The 16460-nt window shown below is 39.0% G+C and overlaps 2 protein-coding genes across 2 annotated transcripts in view; both read right to left on the bottom strand.

Moving 5' to 3' along the window:
* Positions 1-260: 260 nt before the first annotated feature.
* On the bottom strand, positions 261-5544 carry LOC128515884 (CD209 antigen-like protein A). The gene is made up of 5 exons (XM_053490125.1): positions 5266-5544; positions 2392-2598; positions 880-1004; positions 653-759; positions 261-553 (listed from the first exon to the last, which is right to left on the bottom strand). Exons 1-5 carry the CDS (start codon positions 5384-5386, stop codon positions 400-402), a joined length of 714 nt encoding a protein of 237 aa, XP_053346100.1. The 5' UTR covers positions 5387-5544; the 3' UTR covers positions 261-399.
* A 2184-nt stretch (positions 5545-7728) lies between these two features.
* Positions 7729-16460, bottom strand: part of zfpm2b (zinc finger protein, FOG family member 2b) — a 43046-nt gene continuing 34314 nt past the window's right edge. Inside the window, exons 6-8 of the mRNA XM_053489741.1 lie at positions 11446-11598; positions 10609-10833; positions 7729-10036 (exon numbers count right to left, since the gene is read on the bottom strand). Coding sequence (XP_053345716.1) covers positions 7857-10036; positions 10609-10833; positions 11446-11598 — 2558 coding nt within the window. The 3' untranslated portion in view covers positions 7729-7856. The remainder of the gene's footprint in view (positions 10037-10608; positions 10834-11445; positions 11599-16460) is intronic.

A 16460-nucleotide genomic window follows, 5' to 3' on the forward strand; every position in this document is an offset into this window, starting at 1 on the left:
TTCAAAACATAGCCACATTTGCCGTAAAGACTGTGACACGGCTATAATTAACAGTTTATCAAAATACAGACTATTAATTTAATAACAATTATTTCTGTTCTAAAGGAGGAGATTGTGATACTCCATGCATGATCTAAGTGCAGCAAGTATAGTTAAATTAAGTCAACAAAAGAATATGAACCATTTCATATTCTGTGCATATTAACCACTTTACCACCAAAGCAAACCAAACACAAGAGATTCAATGCTATCCAAAATACAAGTGTTTAAATAAGGCTGCTAATCAACAGGCCATATTTCTCCCACCAGTGAGTGTGAAGCAAGAGTCAACTTAAAAACCCTCACACAAAACACAGATTCATGAGTGCAGAGCGCCCTCCAAGGGTTATCCCTGACTCTCTACTTATTTATTTTCATTTCGCAAATTGCGAGTACAGAACTACCACAGGGATAATCAGCCCATGTTCTCATTTCAGCTTCAGCAAACATGCTTCCAGTGACAGCACAGTCCTCATCACCATCGTAGTCATTAGGTTCTCTGTCCCACCAGTACCTGAAAACATCATATTTGGAATTTAAAAGAATGTCCTCTTTATTTTATACATACTCTAGCACTGCATATCAAAAAATAAGATGTATGGTGAGTATTTACCTAGTGGTCAATGCAGAGCCGTCCACCCACTTCCACGTCCCCTCTTCGGAGGTGTCAGTCAGACCTATCCAAGCCTCAGTACCCTTAAAGCAATGGCTGATATATTCCTGTAAATGAAAGTGTAGGACATAAAGGGGAAAAGTGGTGGAAATGTTGGTCTATTAATAAAGATGATATGTGGAAAAAGTGTAGTGAAACTGTGCTGTTTAAATATACAGTATGATGACCTGCTCTTCTCGGCTGTTGATGACCACAAGGTCGGCTCCTCTTGACCTGCAGTCCTTCCTGGCATCAGTCCAGCTCTTCTTCTCGTTTGTGATGAAATACATCTCACACTGATGTGTAGTATTGTCTGCAAAAGGGTTCATATTTGCAGAGTCAGTGTATTTTCTATGAAATGTGAGAAAATGTGTATGAAAATAGAATGATCAGATTGTTCTCGATGAGCAAGCCAAGGGCAATGGTTGCAAGAAAAAACTCTCTGAGATGGCAATAGAAAAAAACCTTGAGAGGAACCGGACTCAACAGCGAACCCATCCTCATTTGGGTGAAACAGAGAGCAGGGATTGATCTGCAGTTATACTGTGTACTGTACATCTCACTGTAGTTTCTATACTCAGATTTCTGTCAAGTTCTTGTTCCTTTTCCAGTCTTATATATAAGAAGTAAATCTTCACATTTCACAGTTTCACTTCCACATTTGTCAGATAAGTTTATCTTTAGTCTTTATTAAGGTAAACCGAAGTTTATCTTTAGTCGCGTTATCACATTTAGAGTTGTAATAGTATTTTTCTCTTCACTGTAAATAAACCCTTGCACGTGATTTGTCATGAAATATTGTCTGTGTGATCATTGACATTAAAAAAAAGCTGTAGATCCTTAAACACAACTGCTACAAATACCATGGCTTAACTTATGATAAAGTATGCACCACACCTATACCAACATTGTTGTCCTTACATGTACAGTATGGATGATATTTATCCAATTTAATCAGCAAAGTGCTCCATTAACTAGCATTGCATTTGCGAAGGGTATAAAAGTAATATCAACGCCAACAAATTTGAGTCATGGTGTAAGAAAGAAAAAAACAACCTTCATTTAAGAGACTTTGTGTCACATGTACCTTACAGTACAGTGAATTTTTTGGGTGGGGTCAGAGTGCAAGGTTGGCCAGGATACAACACCCAACTGTACTGGGGCTTGGTCCACAAACCGTCCAATCGGTAAGCCAGATCCTTAACTGTTTAAGCCACTGCTGCCCCGAAATACTGTTTGTAAACACATCTCATAGAAAAAGGGTTAAAGATGGGCAGTGTTGGGCTTGTGGTGGGTTAACATTTCACAAAGCATCTCAAAAATACAGAGAGCAATAAATGCACAAATTAATGAGGAGGAAACAATAAATAGATTAAACTAATCAGAGAAACAACACAACAACATGACCAGGGGGTAGAGACACCAAAACCAGACACCAAAGCAAAGTGAAACATGAGCACATGGTACTGTTCTGGCTGTCACTAAAAATTAAGAGGAGATCGTTATCATCACAAAGAACCAGACAGGGGGGTTTACAGAGATCCCTCATAGTTCACTAAGGATTTGAAGAACATTATGATGGTAGAACATGAAATGCAATTAAACAATAGATTCCCATAGATTTTATATTATTGGGTAATTGGTAAGCTGGTAAAGTTGATGTAGAATGATGTGACATATGGGAAGTGCCAACTGCTTACCCAACATCTTCTGGACATCTCTCCCAGTGTATAGCCGTTCTCTCTTTGTAGTCATGTTGTCACAACTGATCAGCAACTGGTCTCTTTCTCTTGTCATGTGGTTGAGTTTCACAGACAATATTATAATGACGATGAGCAGGACAACACACAGCAGCCCTGCACACACTGCGAACAATCTGGAACATCTGCCCCATGCCGCATTATCTCCTACAGTGGGGTCAGATACAGACATGTTACTTATAGTTTAATCTAATTTCCACATCAGCACATTTTAAATGTCTCTGAGTAGACAGGAGGTCTGGGGAATGAAAATTGTCGAGGTATTTGCTCCTCGCAATCTATAATAAGACCCGTACTGTATACTAGCTTTTACATTATGTTTCATCAAGTTCTCATTCTTAACATTAACAAAAGATTTGTAGCCTTGTTTTTGTTTTGGATATGTTTAAAGTGACTGCTTAAGACTCATCATTCATTTGTTCATTTATCTTCAGTAAAGTACCACTGTAGTTTCCAAGACTATTTAATGCAGAGTGCCCTTTATACAAATACAAGTTTTAATTTACTCTTCTCAGTTACTTTTTAAACCTAAGAGTGTGAGAGTCCGCATTCACCAGCTGACCACTATTTTATTTTAGACTATGAAATAGGTATGTATAAAGTGCATGTGTAAGGAATAAAACACTTTAGGCATGCTGTTATAGGGAAATGATCAACAATGGACAGGTGTGTTGTGGACCAACGTGAGGAAGACTTACTCTTACCATCCTAAAACTGATTACCAATACTTTCCAATGTTCTGAAGTGTATTATTGCTCTTAGACAACACCAATTTGACAGGGTTATATTTTTATTAATGCTTGCAGAATTTAGTAATCTGCGAAGAAACTACAGAAATATAGTCCAATAGCCTATATTTGGACAACTACAGCACTGTCATTACATCATGCATACAACGTTTTCATTCAAATGCACTTTGTTCTGATTTGTCATGATTGCTGTAAAACTGTCATTTAACATTGAGAATTTAGTGAAGACTTGAGGTTTATAGAGTCCATGTCCTAGCACATTATCAGTTTTACTGGAACACCTCATTCACATAGATAGGTTTGGTAGATGATCCACATAGTCTGTGGCTAAAAATAAAAACAGACCTTTTTCACTTCTTGGCTTCAGAAAAAAAGGCTTGACATTTTCACTTTCAGTCTCTTTGCATACACTGATTAGCCGTAAGATTAGCACTGACTATAAATTATATACCAGTAAACTGCTGACAGGATCTTGGTCACCCAAGGGCCACCAATGTCTGTGGGAACCAAAGGTCAGCCAGGGCATTTATAATATTTACAAATTACACCCACAGCAAGCTCCAAATGACTCCGACTCATGTGGAGATGTTTGAGCATGAGACCTTTGACAGTTTCATTTTAATTTAAGGAACTGGCCACTGATTGAGATGTGAGAGATCTACCAATTTTACGTATAAAGAAGAATCCTTTCGGGATCCTGGAGGGATTTAGACATGTAGAGAGAACCTACCTAGAACATACCTGCAACTCCACTGCATTTGGCAATTAGGCTCAAGGTGAAGAACTATACTCAGCAAAAAAAGAAACGTCCTCTGACTTTCAACTGTTTTTACTTTCAGTAAACTTAATGTGTAAATATTTGTATGAACACTAAAAGAGTCAACACCATAAGACATAAACTAAAAATGTTTCCCAATGTGTCCCTGAATGAAGGGAGGCTCAAAATCAAAAGTACCAGTCAGTATCTGGTGTGGCCACCAGCTGCTTGAAGTACTGCAGTGCATCTCCTCCTCATGGACTGCCTATTGCGGACAGTCTGAGCACTGATGGAGGGATTGTGTGTTCCTGGTGTGACTCGGGCAGTTGTTGTGGCCATCCTGTACCTGTCACGCAAGTGTGATATTCGGATGTACCGATCCTGTGCAGGTGTTGTTACACGTGGTCTTCCACTGCGAGGATGATCAGCTGTCCTTCCTGTCTCCCTGTAGCGCCGTCTTAGGCGTCTCACGGTGCGGACATGGTGATTTATTGCCCTAGCCACATCAGCAGTCCTCATGCCTCCCTGCAGCATGCCTAATGCACGTTCACGCAGATGAGCAGGGACCCTGGGCATCTTTCTTTGGGTGTTTTTCACAGTCGGTAGACGAGTCTCTTTAGTGTCCTGCGTTTTTAGAACTGTGACCTTAAATGCCTACTTTCTGTAAGCTGTTAAGGTCTTAACGACCATTCCACAGGTGCATGTTAATTAATTGATTACGGTTAATTGAACATGCATGGAAAACATTGTTTAAACCCTTTACAATAAAGATCTGTAAAGTTATTTGGATTTTTACAACATTATTGCTGAAATACACAGTCCTGAAAAAGGGGCGTTTCTTTTTTTGCTGAGTATATTTTTTCAACTAAAGAATGTTACATTACTTTCAGTTTTCACCTACATTGTTCCCTCGCCTGCCTCTTTGTTTGTTTGTTTATTGATTTATTGATTGGTATCTCACTTGAAGCTAAAAAAAAAAGGAGAAAGCACCAACTGTTGGAAAGGTACACACTTGAGACTCCTTAACAATAAATGTTAAGTAAATTTCTTCTTACAAACAACTTCATTATTTTACTGATTATACATTTTTTTTTAAATATAGAAAATTAAGCCTTACCTTCTGACCAAATAGAATCAAGAATTCTGTTATGGTTATATGTTTACATGTTTTGATATTTTTTTTGTTAGCTGTAGTACTAGACATATACCTCCTGTCTGACTCACACATTAAAAAGTCCGACTACAGTCACATTTAATGATCATAACCACGTCTGTGTGCGTGTGTGTGTTTGAGTGTGTACACCGTACCTGAGTGCCGAGGTTTCTGGTGGTTTAGGCTCCTGGAATTCCTTGATCCTGGATATTCCCAATTTTCATACTCACATTCCTTTGAAATGTCATCTGAATTCTCATATATATCAAAACTCATGTTTCTTCTTCTCTCTACTGTAAACTTGTGTGTCTATATTGTCCTGAAGACCAGTTCAAATTGTATTGTATTCAATTAGATTTAAGTGTCCAAGTCTACCCAACATTCTCAGCCCTCAAATTGTTGATGGTGCATGTGGTGTGTGGATGTACAGTATGTGTGTTTGCACGCATGTTGGTCAATGATATATTTATGCAGCTTATGGAGGAAGTGCAACTTTCTATAATAGTCATGTGATGTGACATGCCAGGGCTTGCAGACTGGATGATGGAGAAGACGGCATCGTAGGAATCAGAGATAAAGCTGTTCCTTTATTTTAAAGACTGGTCTTTATTTTATGGTGTTTCTGTGTTGAGGTTTTCAAATCCACTAGAAAGGAACAAACGCTACTTTTCTTGGCATTAGAGTCGGATGACAGGAGGAACGCTTTGCTGTATTTGTAAAACTAGAACAGTGATGTCATCAGAAAATGTTACATAATCTTAAAGAATTTAAAAACCTGTCAGTAAGGGCTTTTTTTTTAACTGGTCAGGATGGCAATGGATTTGGATCTTGTCGCTTATTAGTGGATATTAAAATGTATCCGGACATCAATTTTATACAATTTATACCATTATATAGTACTTTAAATATTTTTTTTCCTTTGATACAATTAATAAATTGACCTTGTGTCTAGTTGCAGAGACTCCTGAGAATTACACACAACACACATTAAGTCTACTCTAAGAGTGTCTTCGTCAGCTGCTTTAAGGTCACTGCTATTTTTTTCCCCCACACACTAGCCTACAAACATACAGTACAGGAAAAATACAGGGAAAATGTGTGTAATTAAGCAAACCACCAGGGGGAGCTATTGTTGCTAGAGTCAAACACACATCATCTATGCCCCTTTATTCTGTATAGGGTTGTTGAGCACATCCCAGAAGACTTAGGGCATGAGGCGGGTACACCCTGGATGGTGTGTCAATCCATTGCAGGGAACACACACACACAGGAACTGAACCCGGACCGTGTAGGGTGACAGTGTTTCCACTAGCAAGACACTGTGCTGCCTAGAGTCCCACAAGTCATGTGAAAAAAATTAAGATTGCACACACACACAGTCATACACAGTCATAATAATAATAATAATAATAATAACCTTTGTGCATATGCCCAGTCCTGAGATTAGAAATTTAATCAAGATGCCACATAAAATCAGAAGATCAAACATCTGGAATTTCATTCCATTACAGATACATGCATAGTAACACTTTTTTTTTTAAACAACATTATTTTTCTATTGTTAAAATGAAAAGATGAAAATCTGTTTCAAGTCGTCTTTCCATCATCCTCAGCAAGACACAGAAAGAATTCAATAGACAATTCCTGGGGTCGGAGTGAAAAAGAAGAAGAAGAAGAAGAAGAAGAAGAAACTTAAATCGGACTTGTCATACTGCTAATGATCCATTTTCTATAAAGTATTGCATTAGGATCCAAGTTTAAAAAAGAGAGAATAAATAACTAGCAAACATGTACAAGTACCTTTTTCAGAATAAACAAAACATAATGCAAAAAGAATATATACTGAAATGGTAATAATTATAAAAAACATCAACGATAAACTATAATCTATTGAATATTTATAATTATGCCATTATTATTAGTCGTAGTATTTTTAGAAAAAACAAACAAACAAAAAACATCCTTAACAATTAATTTTGTGATTTTTTTTTTTTTATGAAATTCCCAAACAGACTAATGGACAGCAAAGGGTTTGTTGTGCTATTGACAAAATTATTGTTTTTTTTTAAAATTATTTTTCTTAGCTCAAATCTGTATAAAACTGATTTTACACTGCAAATAATCAGACATGGTTTAAAATCATTACTTGTCACACTGTACAAAATGATCCCAATAAAATCTAACAGTAATAATAATCCTATAATGGTTGGGCTGCAATAATAAATAATAAAAAAAGAAAAAACATTTTAAGCACAGTCACAAATGGAAACATTCTTCAAATTGAAATCGACGTAATTCATGTTTTCTCTAGTTTTTGCCATTTCCGCTAGTATACGTGTAGCTGTCCTGTTAGTCTGTCGTCCCCCTAACTGTGGCTTTAAGAACAGCGTTATACGAGCACTCGCGCTGAGATTTAGTCTGAAATTTCTCACACTTTCTCAGAACTTTGTTGCTTGTGATGCATTTCTTAACTTACAACTCAAAGAATTATTATTTTCTTCGATTTAAAAGCACAAAAGCAAATCCGAACCAATATTTTTTATTTTATAAACTGCACAGTGTAAAGCCAGCTTTAGTTTAGTGCTCGGAAATGTTTCATTTATTAAATAAATAAATACGCCACACAGAGCCAAAAATACCACACACACAACAAATATATTCACTAATAAACCACTGGAAGATAAAATCTCCTGATTTGATTGTCCTCTTGCTGTCGTATAAACGGCCGTGACACAGCACCAAGGTCTCATTTCACATGCTCAGTGGCGTGTGCAGAGCAATAAAACTTTTTATGTGTTATAAAGTTTGACAGGTTGTTGAACTGGATGTCGCAGGGACGGCAGTATTTGCCGTTAAGCGACACAGAGATCGATCCGTTTGTGCTCCTTTTCAAGGTCGAGGTCTCCTCCAGATTGGAGGCTGGTGAGGAAGAGATGCTCTCATTGGGTTTCTCTTGATCCGGGGTACGAGCTGTGGAGTGGACGTTTGGGATTGAAGTACTGCAAGATGCGTTTTCTTGCCTGCCGTCGCCCTGAAGACTGGAGTTTAAAGATTTCTCTGTATTTTCAGAGCCAACATGGCTGCCGTCTGGCATGCGCTGCTCTTTTTCACCTTCAGTGCCCTCGTTTGGGCTTTGCCTCCTCTCGTTTTGTGGAACAAAAATCCCTGTGGCATAGTCAGCAGGTTTAATCTCATAATACGGCCAGATCTGTTCATCCACTCTGATTCTCTTAGCATTACCCGGATAGTTATCAGAAGTCATCGTCTTGTGTTCATCCTTTATAGCCGACTGTGTTTCAGCAGATGTAGAATTATCGGCACATTGAACCGAGCGCTCGATACTGAAACTATCAGGAGCATTTGCATTTCTCGAGCCTTGATCGTTTATGTTTGGTGCTTTGTTCTCCAAGATTGCCCCTGGGCAGAAGTTCTGTTTGTGGCTCAGGTAGTCCTCAACTTTGTTGAAGCTGATTTTACACACGGCGCATTCGTGATAATCCATTAGTCCTGAAACTTTACCAATCTGTATTGTGCATTTTTTACTCAGATCAATCGGCGCATCACCTGGATCACCGTCCTCCTCAGCTATCGCGTTACACTTTGATACTAGGGCTGATTTTGTGACTGTCAAGGAAGGTTCTGGATGCTTCGGAACCAAACCCTGGATCATGCTGTACCGGTGATGAAGCTGGTCCTTGAGACTCTCTATTGAATCCTGGGACACATAGGAATTACTATAAGGGTAGGTCTGAGATATCACTGGATCAGGACTGAGCATCTTTCTTCTCTTTCGGGTACGAAATGATTTCTGGACATGTTTGTTGTTCGCTCCGCGCTTTGCAGGCGGATCATGGCGGGTGGCGCAGTAGTACTGCTTGTGCACCACGTAGTTCTCGTGTCGGCTGAACGTGATCTTACACGCCTCGCAAGTTGTTTGATTGTGGTCCAGCTCACTCTCTGATATTTTTTGAGTCTTTGAGTCATTTGGACTTTCCTCCTCGTCACATGGAGTAGATGTTTTTTTACCATTTACTTGGAATTCCTCTGGTGCTTTTCCTGTACCAAAAGGCTCGACTAAAGGAGTGTTGAACTGGGTGGGATTCTGACCTTTAATCTCGAATGCCTGGCCAGTGTTCAGCATGCTAGCTAAACCTGCCCCAGTTTTAGGACTTACTGCAGGTTTGGTCAAAATGCTGTAATCATGAGATTTGCTCATGTGCTGCCAGGGGCCGTTACAATAATGCTTCTTGTGCACTAAATAATTATCAAGGTTGCTGAATGTAATGTTGCATTCGAAGCACGTCGCTCCTTTTGGAACCAGCGTGCTGTACATTACCGGAGGGAAATTGTTGCCACCTTGGCGTAGCCTGCGATGGACTAGCTCGGACATTTTCGCCAGTATTTCAGAAGCCTGCGGGACTGCAGGTATATCCTGTGAGAATGGCACATGAGGCAGGAAGGGTGGCACAGGAAATGCTGGAGTTATATGATTCTGGATCGGGGAGGAAGCCAAGCGAGGACTGGAGGGCTCAGACTTCACTTTACTGTATGAAAAACCAGCTTTGCTTCCACACCCTGTGTCAGCCTTGCTAGCCCCCTGCACCTGTTCATTGTTCTCTCGCTCCTTGTTCTGATGAAGTTGACTTTCTCCGATGCTTTTATTATCATTCAGATTTGCAACACTAAGGGACTCTGTCGGATTCTGTTTAGTGGATTTGCTATCCAGACTAGCGTGTCTGTGCAGCTCCTGGTGTTTTGATAGATCTCGAGGCGTTTGGAAAGTGAAGTGGCACTGACCGCACCGGAGTCCGGTCTGAGACAGGTGGGTGAGGATGTGAGGCTGCAGGACCATCAGAGTGTCGGCTGTGTAGTCACAGATCGTGCATTTCAAACTGCTCCCAGGAGCGGTCTCGTCGGTCTTGAAAGCTGGATGGGCAAAAATAGGCAAACTATAATTTTGTTACAGAATATTTAACATTTTATTTGTTTAGTGCTTTTGCCAATATACATTGTCGCAAAGCAGCTTTTCAGGAAAAAAAAAATCACTCATGCACTCACTCTATACCGCTTAATCCTGTGTACAGGGTTGCAGGGGCCTGGAGTCTATCCCAGGAGACTTAGGGCACGAGGTGGGATACACCCTGGATGGGGTGCCAATCCATCACAGGGCACACATACACACACTATGGGCAATTTGGGGAAGCCTATTAGCCCAATTTGCATGTCTTTGGACTGTGGGAACATGAAACCCCATGCACACAGAGTCAAGAATCAAACCCAGACCCTGGAGGTTTAAGGTGACAGTGCTAAGCACTAAGCTACTGTGCCACCAAGTTTAAAATTATCAAAATAGGCATGGAAAAACTGTCAAGAGAAAGAAACCTTAAGTGGAACCAGGCCCAAAAGGGAACCCATCCGCATTTGGGTGATAACAGATAATAACGGCAAGTAAATCCCATATTTTATATAGGATACTTATTAATACAGAACCTCCTCACCAGAATGTGTGGATAGGTGCATTTTTAGAGCTTGTGGACCCAGGAAGCTCATGTTGCATTGTGGGTAAGTGCAGGAATGCGACATCGGATGGTTTGTGTTGGTCTGTTTCTCCGAAGCCAGGTCAGATTCCCTAGTTCGTCCACTGCAGTAGTACATGAGGTGAGCTTGAAGGTTCCTGTCACTCCTGAACCAGATCCCACACATCTTACAGGGAAAAATGTCTTCTATAATAGACAAACAACAAACAACAACAAATGTACAGTATATATCAATTATTGATACAAATTCTTATGCATATGCTCCAAAATATGCAAGTAGTAAGACCTTTTGCATTATGCTTTAATAGAAAAATACTCCTGATTACAAATTGTAAGGTATTGACTGTTAGGGTGGAAATATACTAGCTGTTCAACCATGCATTCACAAAGTCAACTGGCAACTTTGTGACCAGATATGTTCACATACTTGCCTATAGACTACATGTGTTGCCAGAAGGTTACAGTAGGGGGAACACTGGAGATTCCAATCAGAAAGTTTTGCGCAAAGTAAACCAACTCCAGGTGCTTAGTTTTTAAAATTAGCGCTTATCTCAGATTTCTGAAATATATTAATGAATGAAATCATAATTATAACTTTATTTATAATTATATTGTTTCCATAAACAGTTTTATCTACCTTTTAAAGTGAATAGTATTTTTTTGTAATATAAAAAATAAATCACAAAGTGTAAACTCCTCCCTGCTGAGAAAGTGTGTGTCCAATCCAATCCATGAGATTTTTTTTTTTTCTTTAACTAGCGTGTTCATTGTTCTGTCTTGGATAAAGTCCACACTCACTGTTGATGATGGTGCTGGGGAGAACGGACGCCATGGCGGCTTGTTGAGGAAGGAGCTGGATGGACGAGAGTCTCGAGGAAATGTCCACCACACACACTGCAAGCTCTTCTCCCTCCATAACGCTTCTCGTGGTTGAGCACCAAACATGTCCTCCTACAGAAATCACAAATATATTCGCATATGTACACACAATATACACCAAGACACAAACAGCAAACAGATCACACTGCCATCTGAGGTCAATATTAGATCTGTTTTCTTTCAAATTAATTTCAGGCACTTTTTTTCAGCATAAAAAAACTGTTAAAAAACAACAGTTTTTTATCGCAATTTTTATTGCGATACATTTAGATAAAGTTAACTCTTCTCCTGACAATTTATTCTACATAATTTATTCAAGTACAGACTGATATCTTCGGAGGGGTTAATAAATGGAATGGAAGACATATTTAATACTGACTGTTCTGAGAATTCTGTAAAAAGGATGTGCTGATTCATTTAATTAATAATGTCACTTCTAGAAGATGGCGGCACGGTGGCTTAGTTGTTAGCACTGTCGCCTTGCACCTCCAGGATCCGGGTTCGATTCCCTCCTCAGATTTCTGTGTATGGAGTTTGCATGTTCTCTGCATGCTTGGTGGGTTTCCTCTGGGTACTCCAGTTTCCTCCAACAATCCGAAGACATTGCAGGTTGATTGGCATTCCCAAATTGCAGGTAGTGTGTTTATGATTGTGTATGCCCTGTGATGGATTGGTCCAGTCCAATAACTAAAATTCTTTAGGTCTTACACTTCCAACTCTAAGGAAGCGAACAAATTTTAACATTACAATATTTTACACTTTCATATAGCGGACTGTGTCTATTCATGAGGCTTTTTGTGTTTATAAGGTAATTCATAAGGTAAAGTTCCACTTTGTCAGTAATCTCCGAGTTGGTAAATAACACATGAAACGACAATAATAATCCCGGCGTCTTTTGTGAAGACACACGCAGTGCAGCGCTTCGAGCTCATAGTCTACATGCTCGCTCGTCTTTGAAGCGATGAGAAAACAAGCAAAGGGACGATACAGCGTGTGTTGTTTTTGTCTGCCCTCACGGGGAAAAAGAGAAAAAAAGGGAATGGACATCTCGGAAAGAAGCGCGGCGTTATCTAATTGAGGTTCTGCAGATGAAACATTCCACAGGAGTCCTTAAGAACAAACTCATTAGCGTGGCGAAAAAGGGAAGAAGAGCGCTTTGTGGCGGAGATAACATTTATCTCAGTAAATGACGGGCTCTCTGTCTGCCTTCATCTTCCATTAAGGGGATTAAAGTTTTAAAATATGACTATTTACAAAAGTCTGGAGAGAAAGATAACGAGCCGAAGCATGATACACCGCCTCTAAATGCTGGAATTAGGACACGCGCTAATTAGGCTGTTGGACAATAAAAATGAAGCTTGTGCGCCGCCGCTGTTCAAAGATGCGTTTGTGCTCTGACAACGTGTCAAACAATTAAAAAAAGAGTGACCCGGACTGGGTTTGTGCTCTGGTTTTGGTAAAACGTGCAGAATTAAGGAATTGTTCACTGAGTAGCAATGCCACTTTAACATTTGCTTTTACGAGGGGCGTTTAAATTAAACTGGGACTTTTAATCATGCACAACACAATTACTCCCTTTATTTCTCCATATAATCCCCTGCTACACTAATGCACTTATCCCAGTGTTTCACTAGTGCTTGGACACCATCAAGGTAGAGAGTTTTCTCAACTCGCCAGAGCCAGGATCAAACTGCCTGCATCAAGTCTGAAACTCCGGCCTCCCAGGAACTCCTTTAATGGCCCAAACGTGGAAATGTCTTTTACAGGGGATGGAGCAATAACTCCCAGCCGAGGTCCTGTAATGTGTAAGTGGTGTTGGTGAATGATTGTGTGTACAGTTCCCACAGACAGATGTGTGTCTTCTTCAAGTTTATTGATTCTAGTTATCTGTTGATTTTCACGGACCAGACCCTCATCACTCGCGGACGTACGGTCTTCGTTAAAATGTTTCCATCATTCAAATGTTTCACTGTGGTTAAGATGCTCATCACCGTAGTGTGTTTCAAATCTTCTGAAAATAGGTCAGTTGGTTTCACGCCTTTATTCATGATGGAAGTCCTAATTTGACTTAAATGCCCTCATATCATAGCCTTCTCGAATTTCTCAGTAAAGAATCATTTTAGTCTAAACACTGTGGTAGACATGAAACCAACAAAAAGTGTTAATGGGAACCTGGAGTAATGATGCCTTCTGGTCCAACTGAAAAGTTCATGCATAGGAGGTCAAAAGTCGTGCATATGATGGAAAAAATATTTTTTTGTTGTTGTTGTTGTTTAATCAGTGAGAAAAACTTGTTTTTGCCTTGAAATTTAAAATAAAAACTTATATCTTTCCACATTCTGTACACATCACATTCATACTGGTGGCCACCATAACCTGTTCATTATTGAAACATTTTAAGAAATTGAATTCAATTTCTATGGCATTGTGATACTCAGATCATGCCGATCCTTTCTATGAACCCAAGCAATTTGGACTTCTTAACAAATCTCTTTGAAGAGTGACAAAAAAAAATAACTCCTCCCCATAAGACGGCACATTGCCTGCTTATTTAATACTAAAGCCCTTAACATATTGTTGCAGATGCGCATTTACGAGGGTCGTTATCTCGTCTTGTTCTCTAACGATTAGCTCTCGGAGCACCTGCGTGTCCGTTTTCTCCTTATCGACTGAACTTTGGTCCGGTCTCATCCTCATGGAACGTTTTCATGAACAGATTATGGCCTTATGGGAAATCAAACTCAACATTAAATGCTGATGATCTGCTCAGATCAGTTCTTACAGACAAAGTAAAACATATAAAAAACAAATATGATAAAGCACCTCACGCACACACACACGCACACGTGCGTACGCATAGTAAAACAGGATCTTCTGCTAATTTATTCAGTTGACGTACCTCTACATTTTATTGCTGTGGATCAACAGAAAACAGAACGTTCCCAAGACATCAGAGGCGTTTTCATTCTCCGCGCTAAAACCAATTACGGCTTTTCAGAAATAATTACTTATAACCTTTCTTCCTTTCATTTCCATTCTCAGGAACATCATTTTCCTTCTTGATGTCTGCATCCAGCTCGACTAAACCCTATAAAACCTATTCCCTTTATGGAAACATTTGCTGTTTCTTATCTGTTCAAAACACCTCCATAACTGGCACAGGTTCAACCCGCGATTTAACAAGGAGGAAAAACCTTCGCCTTTTTGTATCCTACAACCAAATACCACATGGTTTTAAACAATCAACCAATGCATTATTATAAGCCCAATTATATAAACCATCTAATACCTCAATTTGCTAATAATACATGTTTAATTTATTACAAAATGACAAATTATGTTTACATGATTTTAGGTTGTTCACTAGGTTTCATCTAGGTTATGTTCTCATTTACACTTTAGCAGACAAAACAGTCATTCTCTTACCAAGTGGGATGGGATAATATCTCTTCTTTTTTCTTAATACAATTCAATATACAAAATGGCTTTGACAATATGATATAATTTCACTGTAGAAAACTTCTGCTTTATTCCGATTGTTCACTTCTCTGGCACTGGTTTGGTTTACGTAAGTTACAACCATAATTTAGGTAAAAGTGCAAATAATTTTTCTCAAAAACGGGACATTTAATAATAAAAACAATAACTAAATGACATTTTTAACATTTGACATCACATTCTTTCTCTTTAGCTTTAGTTTAGTTTTTGGATATGATCACATTCCAAACCTTAACTCAATTTTTTTTTTTTTTATCATATCATAATCATATTTTTGCTAAAATCGCATCCATTGTTTGACATGAAAACTGTATTTGCATAAATATGACAATTTGTTTGCGTAATTCAGGCATGGTTCTTAGCGGAGCTTTACATTTAAACACAGTGGGACTCCGTTAACACTCCCCACAAGTAGCCATCAGGTGGTGTAAGATTGGGGGAATGGGACGGGTACAGGATGGAATTGTTCTGATTTTTTAAACTCGGTCCCCGTTCACGACCACTTCCATTTCCAACAACTGCACAACATGACTACCTTTTCACTACGGGGAACATGTGCCGCTGGAACTATGCCTCATCCACAAACGCAAATGCACCTCCAGGATGCGCGACTTTCAGTCCTGTATATTTTGCCACATACTGTATTAGCATAAATATGAACATGTACAATCTCAGTTAGAACATTTTACAATAGCATTAAAAAAAGATTACGTTTTATCTAAATCAATAGGAAAAATTTTCATTATACCTTGACTGTATTGACTCGGATCCCAAGGCACGCCAAACTGAACCTGTTTCCTAGACTCATATAAAACCATCTATTTTTAAACTGCATAAGCCAGTTTAAAAGTGAGTAGTTTTTCTTGCTTTACGCTTATGCTTTCACGTTAGAATCCAAATGTAGTCACCCACCATGTTTCCATTGTGTGCATCCTGGTAGCAAGCTTCAAAGTCAAGAATGTTTTGATGGAAGCGTTTGCCTTGTTCCTCTGAGTACACCCCCATATTGTCTTTAAATCTGTCAAGATGAGCATCAAGTTTTGCACCATGGTTCCACATACTGTATTTTTTTTAGCTTTGTGATTTCCAAGGAATCCTTGAACCACTGCAACAAAGCTATGCACAACATGCACCTATTTGTGTCCTGATGAGGTTCTTAGAACATTCCATGCATCTCTATTACTGTATCTCCTTTATATATGGGTCAACAAATAACACAGCTTCATTATATATCAAGTGCTCTAACAAACTTTTTCATCAATCCCAATTTTATGTGCAATGGTGAAAGTGTAACCCTACCCAAAATTGGGGATAAACTTATGTTTTTTTTTTTTTTTCTTGAATGTTCAGCTGATGGTGTCACACAGTCAACACTAATAATGTATTAGTGTATAATTACTGTATAATCAAAATTATTATTAATAATGTATCATTTT

This window comes from Clarias gariepinus, chromosome 28 (assembly GCF_024256425.1).
Source record: "Clarias gariepinus isolate MV-2021 ecotype Netherlands chromosome 28, CGAR_prim_01v2, whole genome shotgun sequence".
Classification (NCBI taxonomy): domain Eukaryota; kingdom Metazoa; phylum Chordata; class Actinopteri; order Siluriformes; family Clariidae; genus Clarias; species Clarias gariepinus.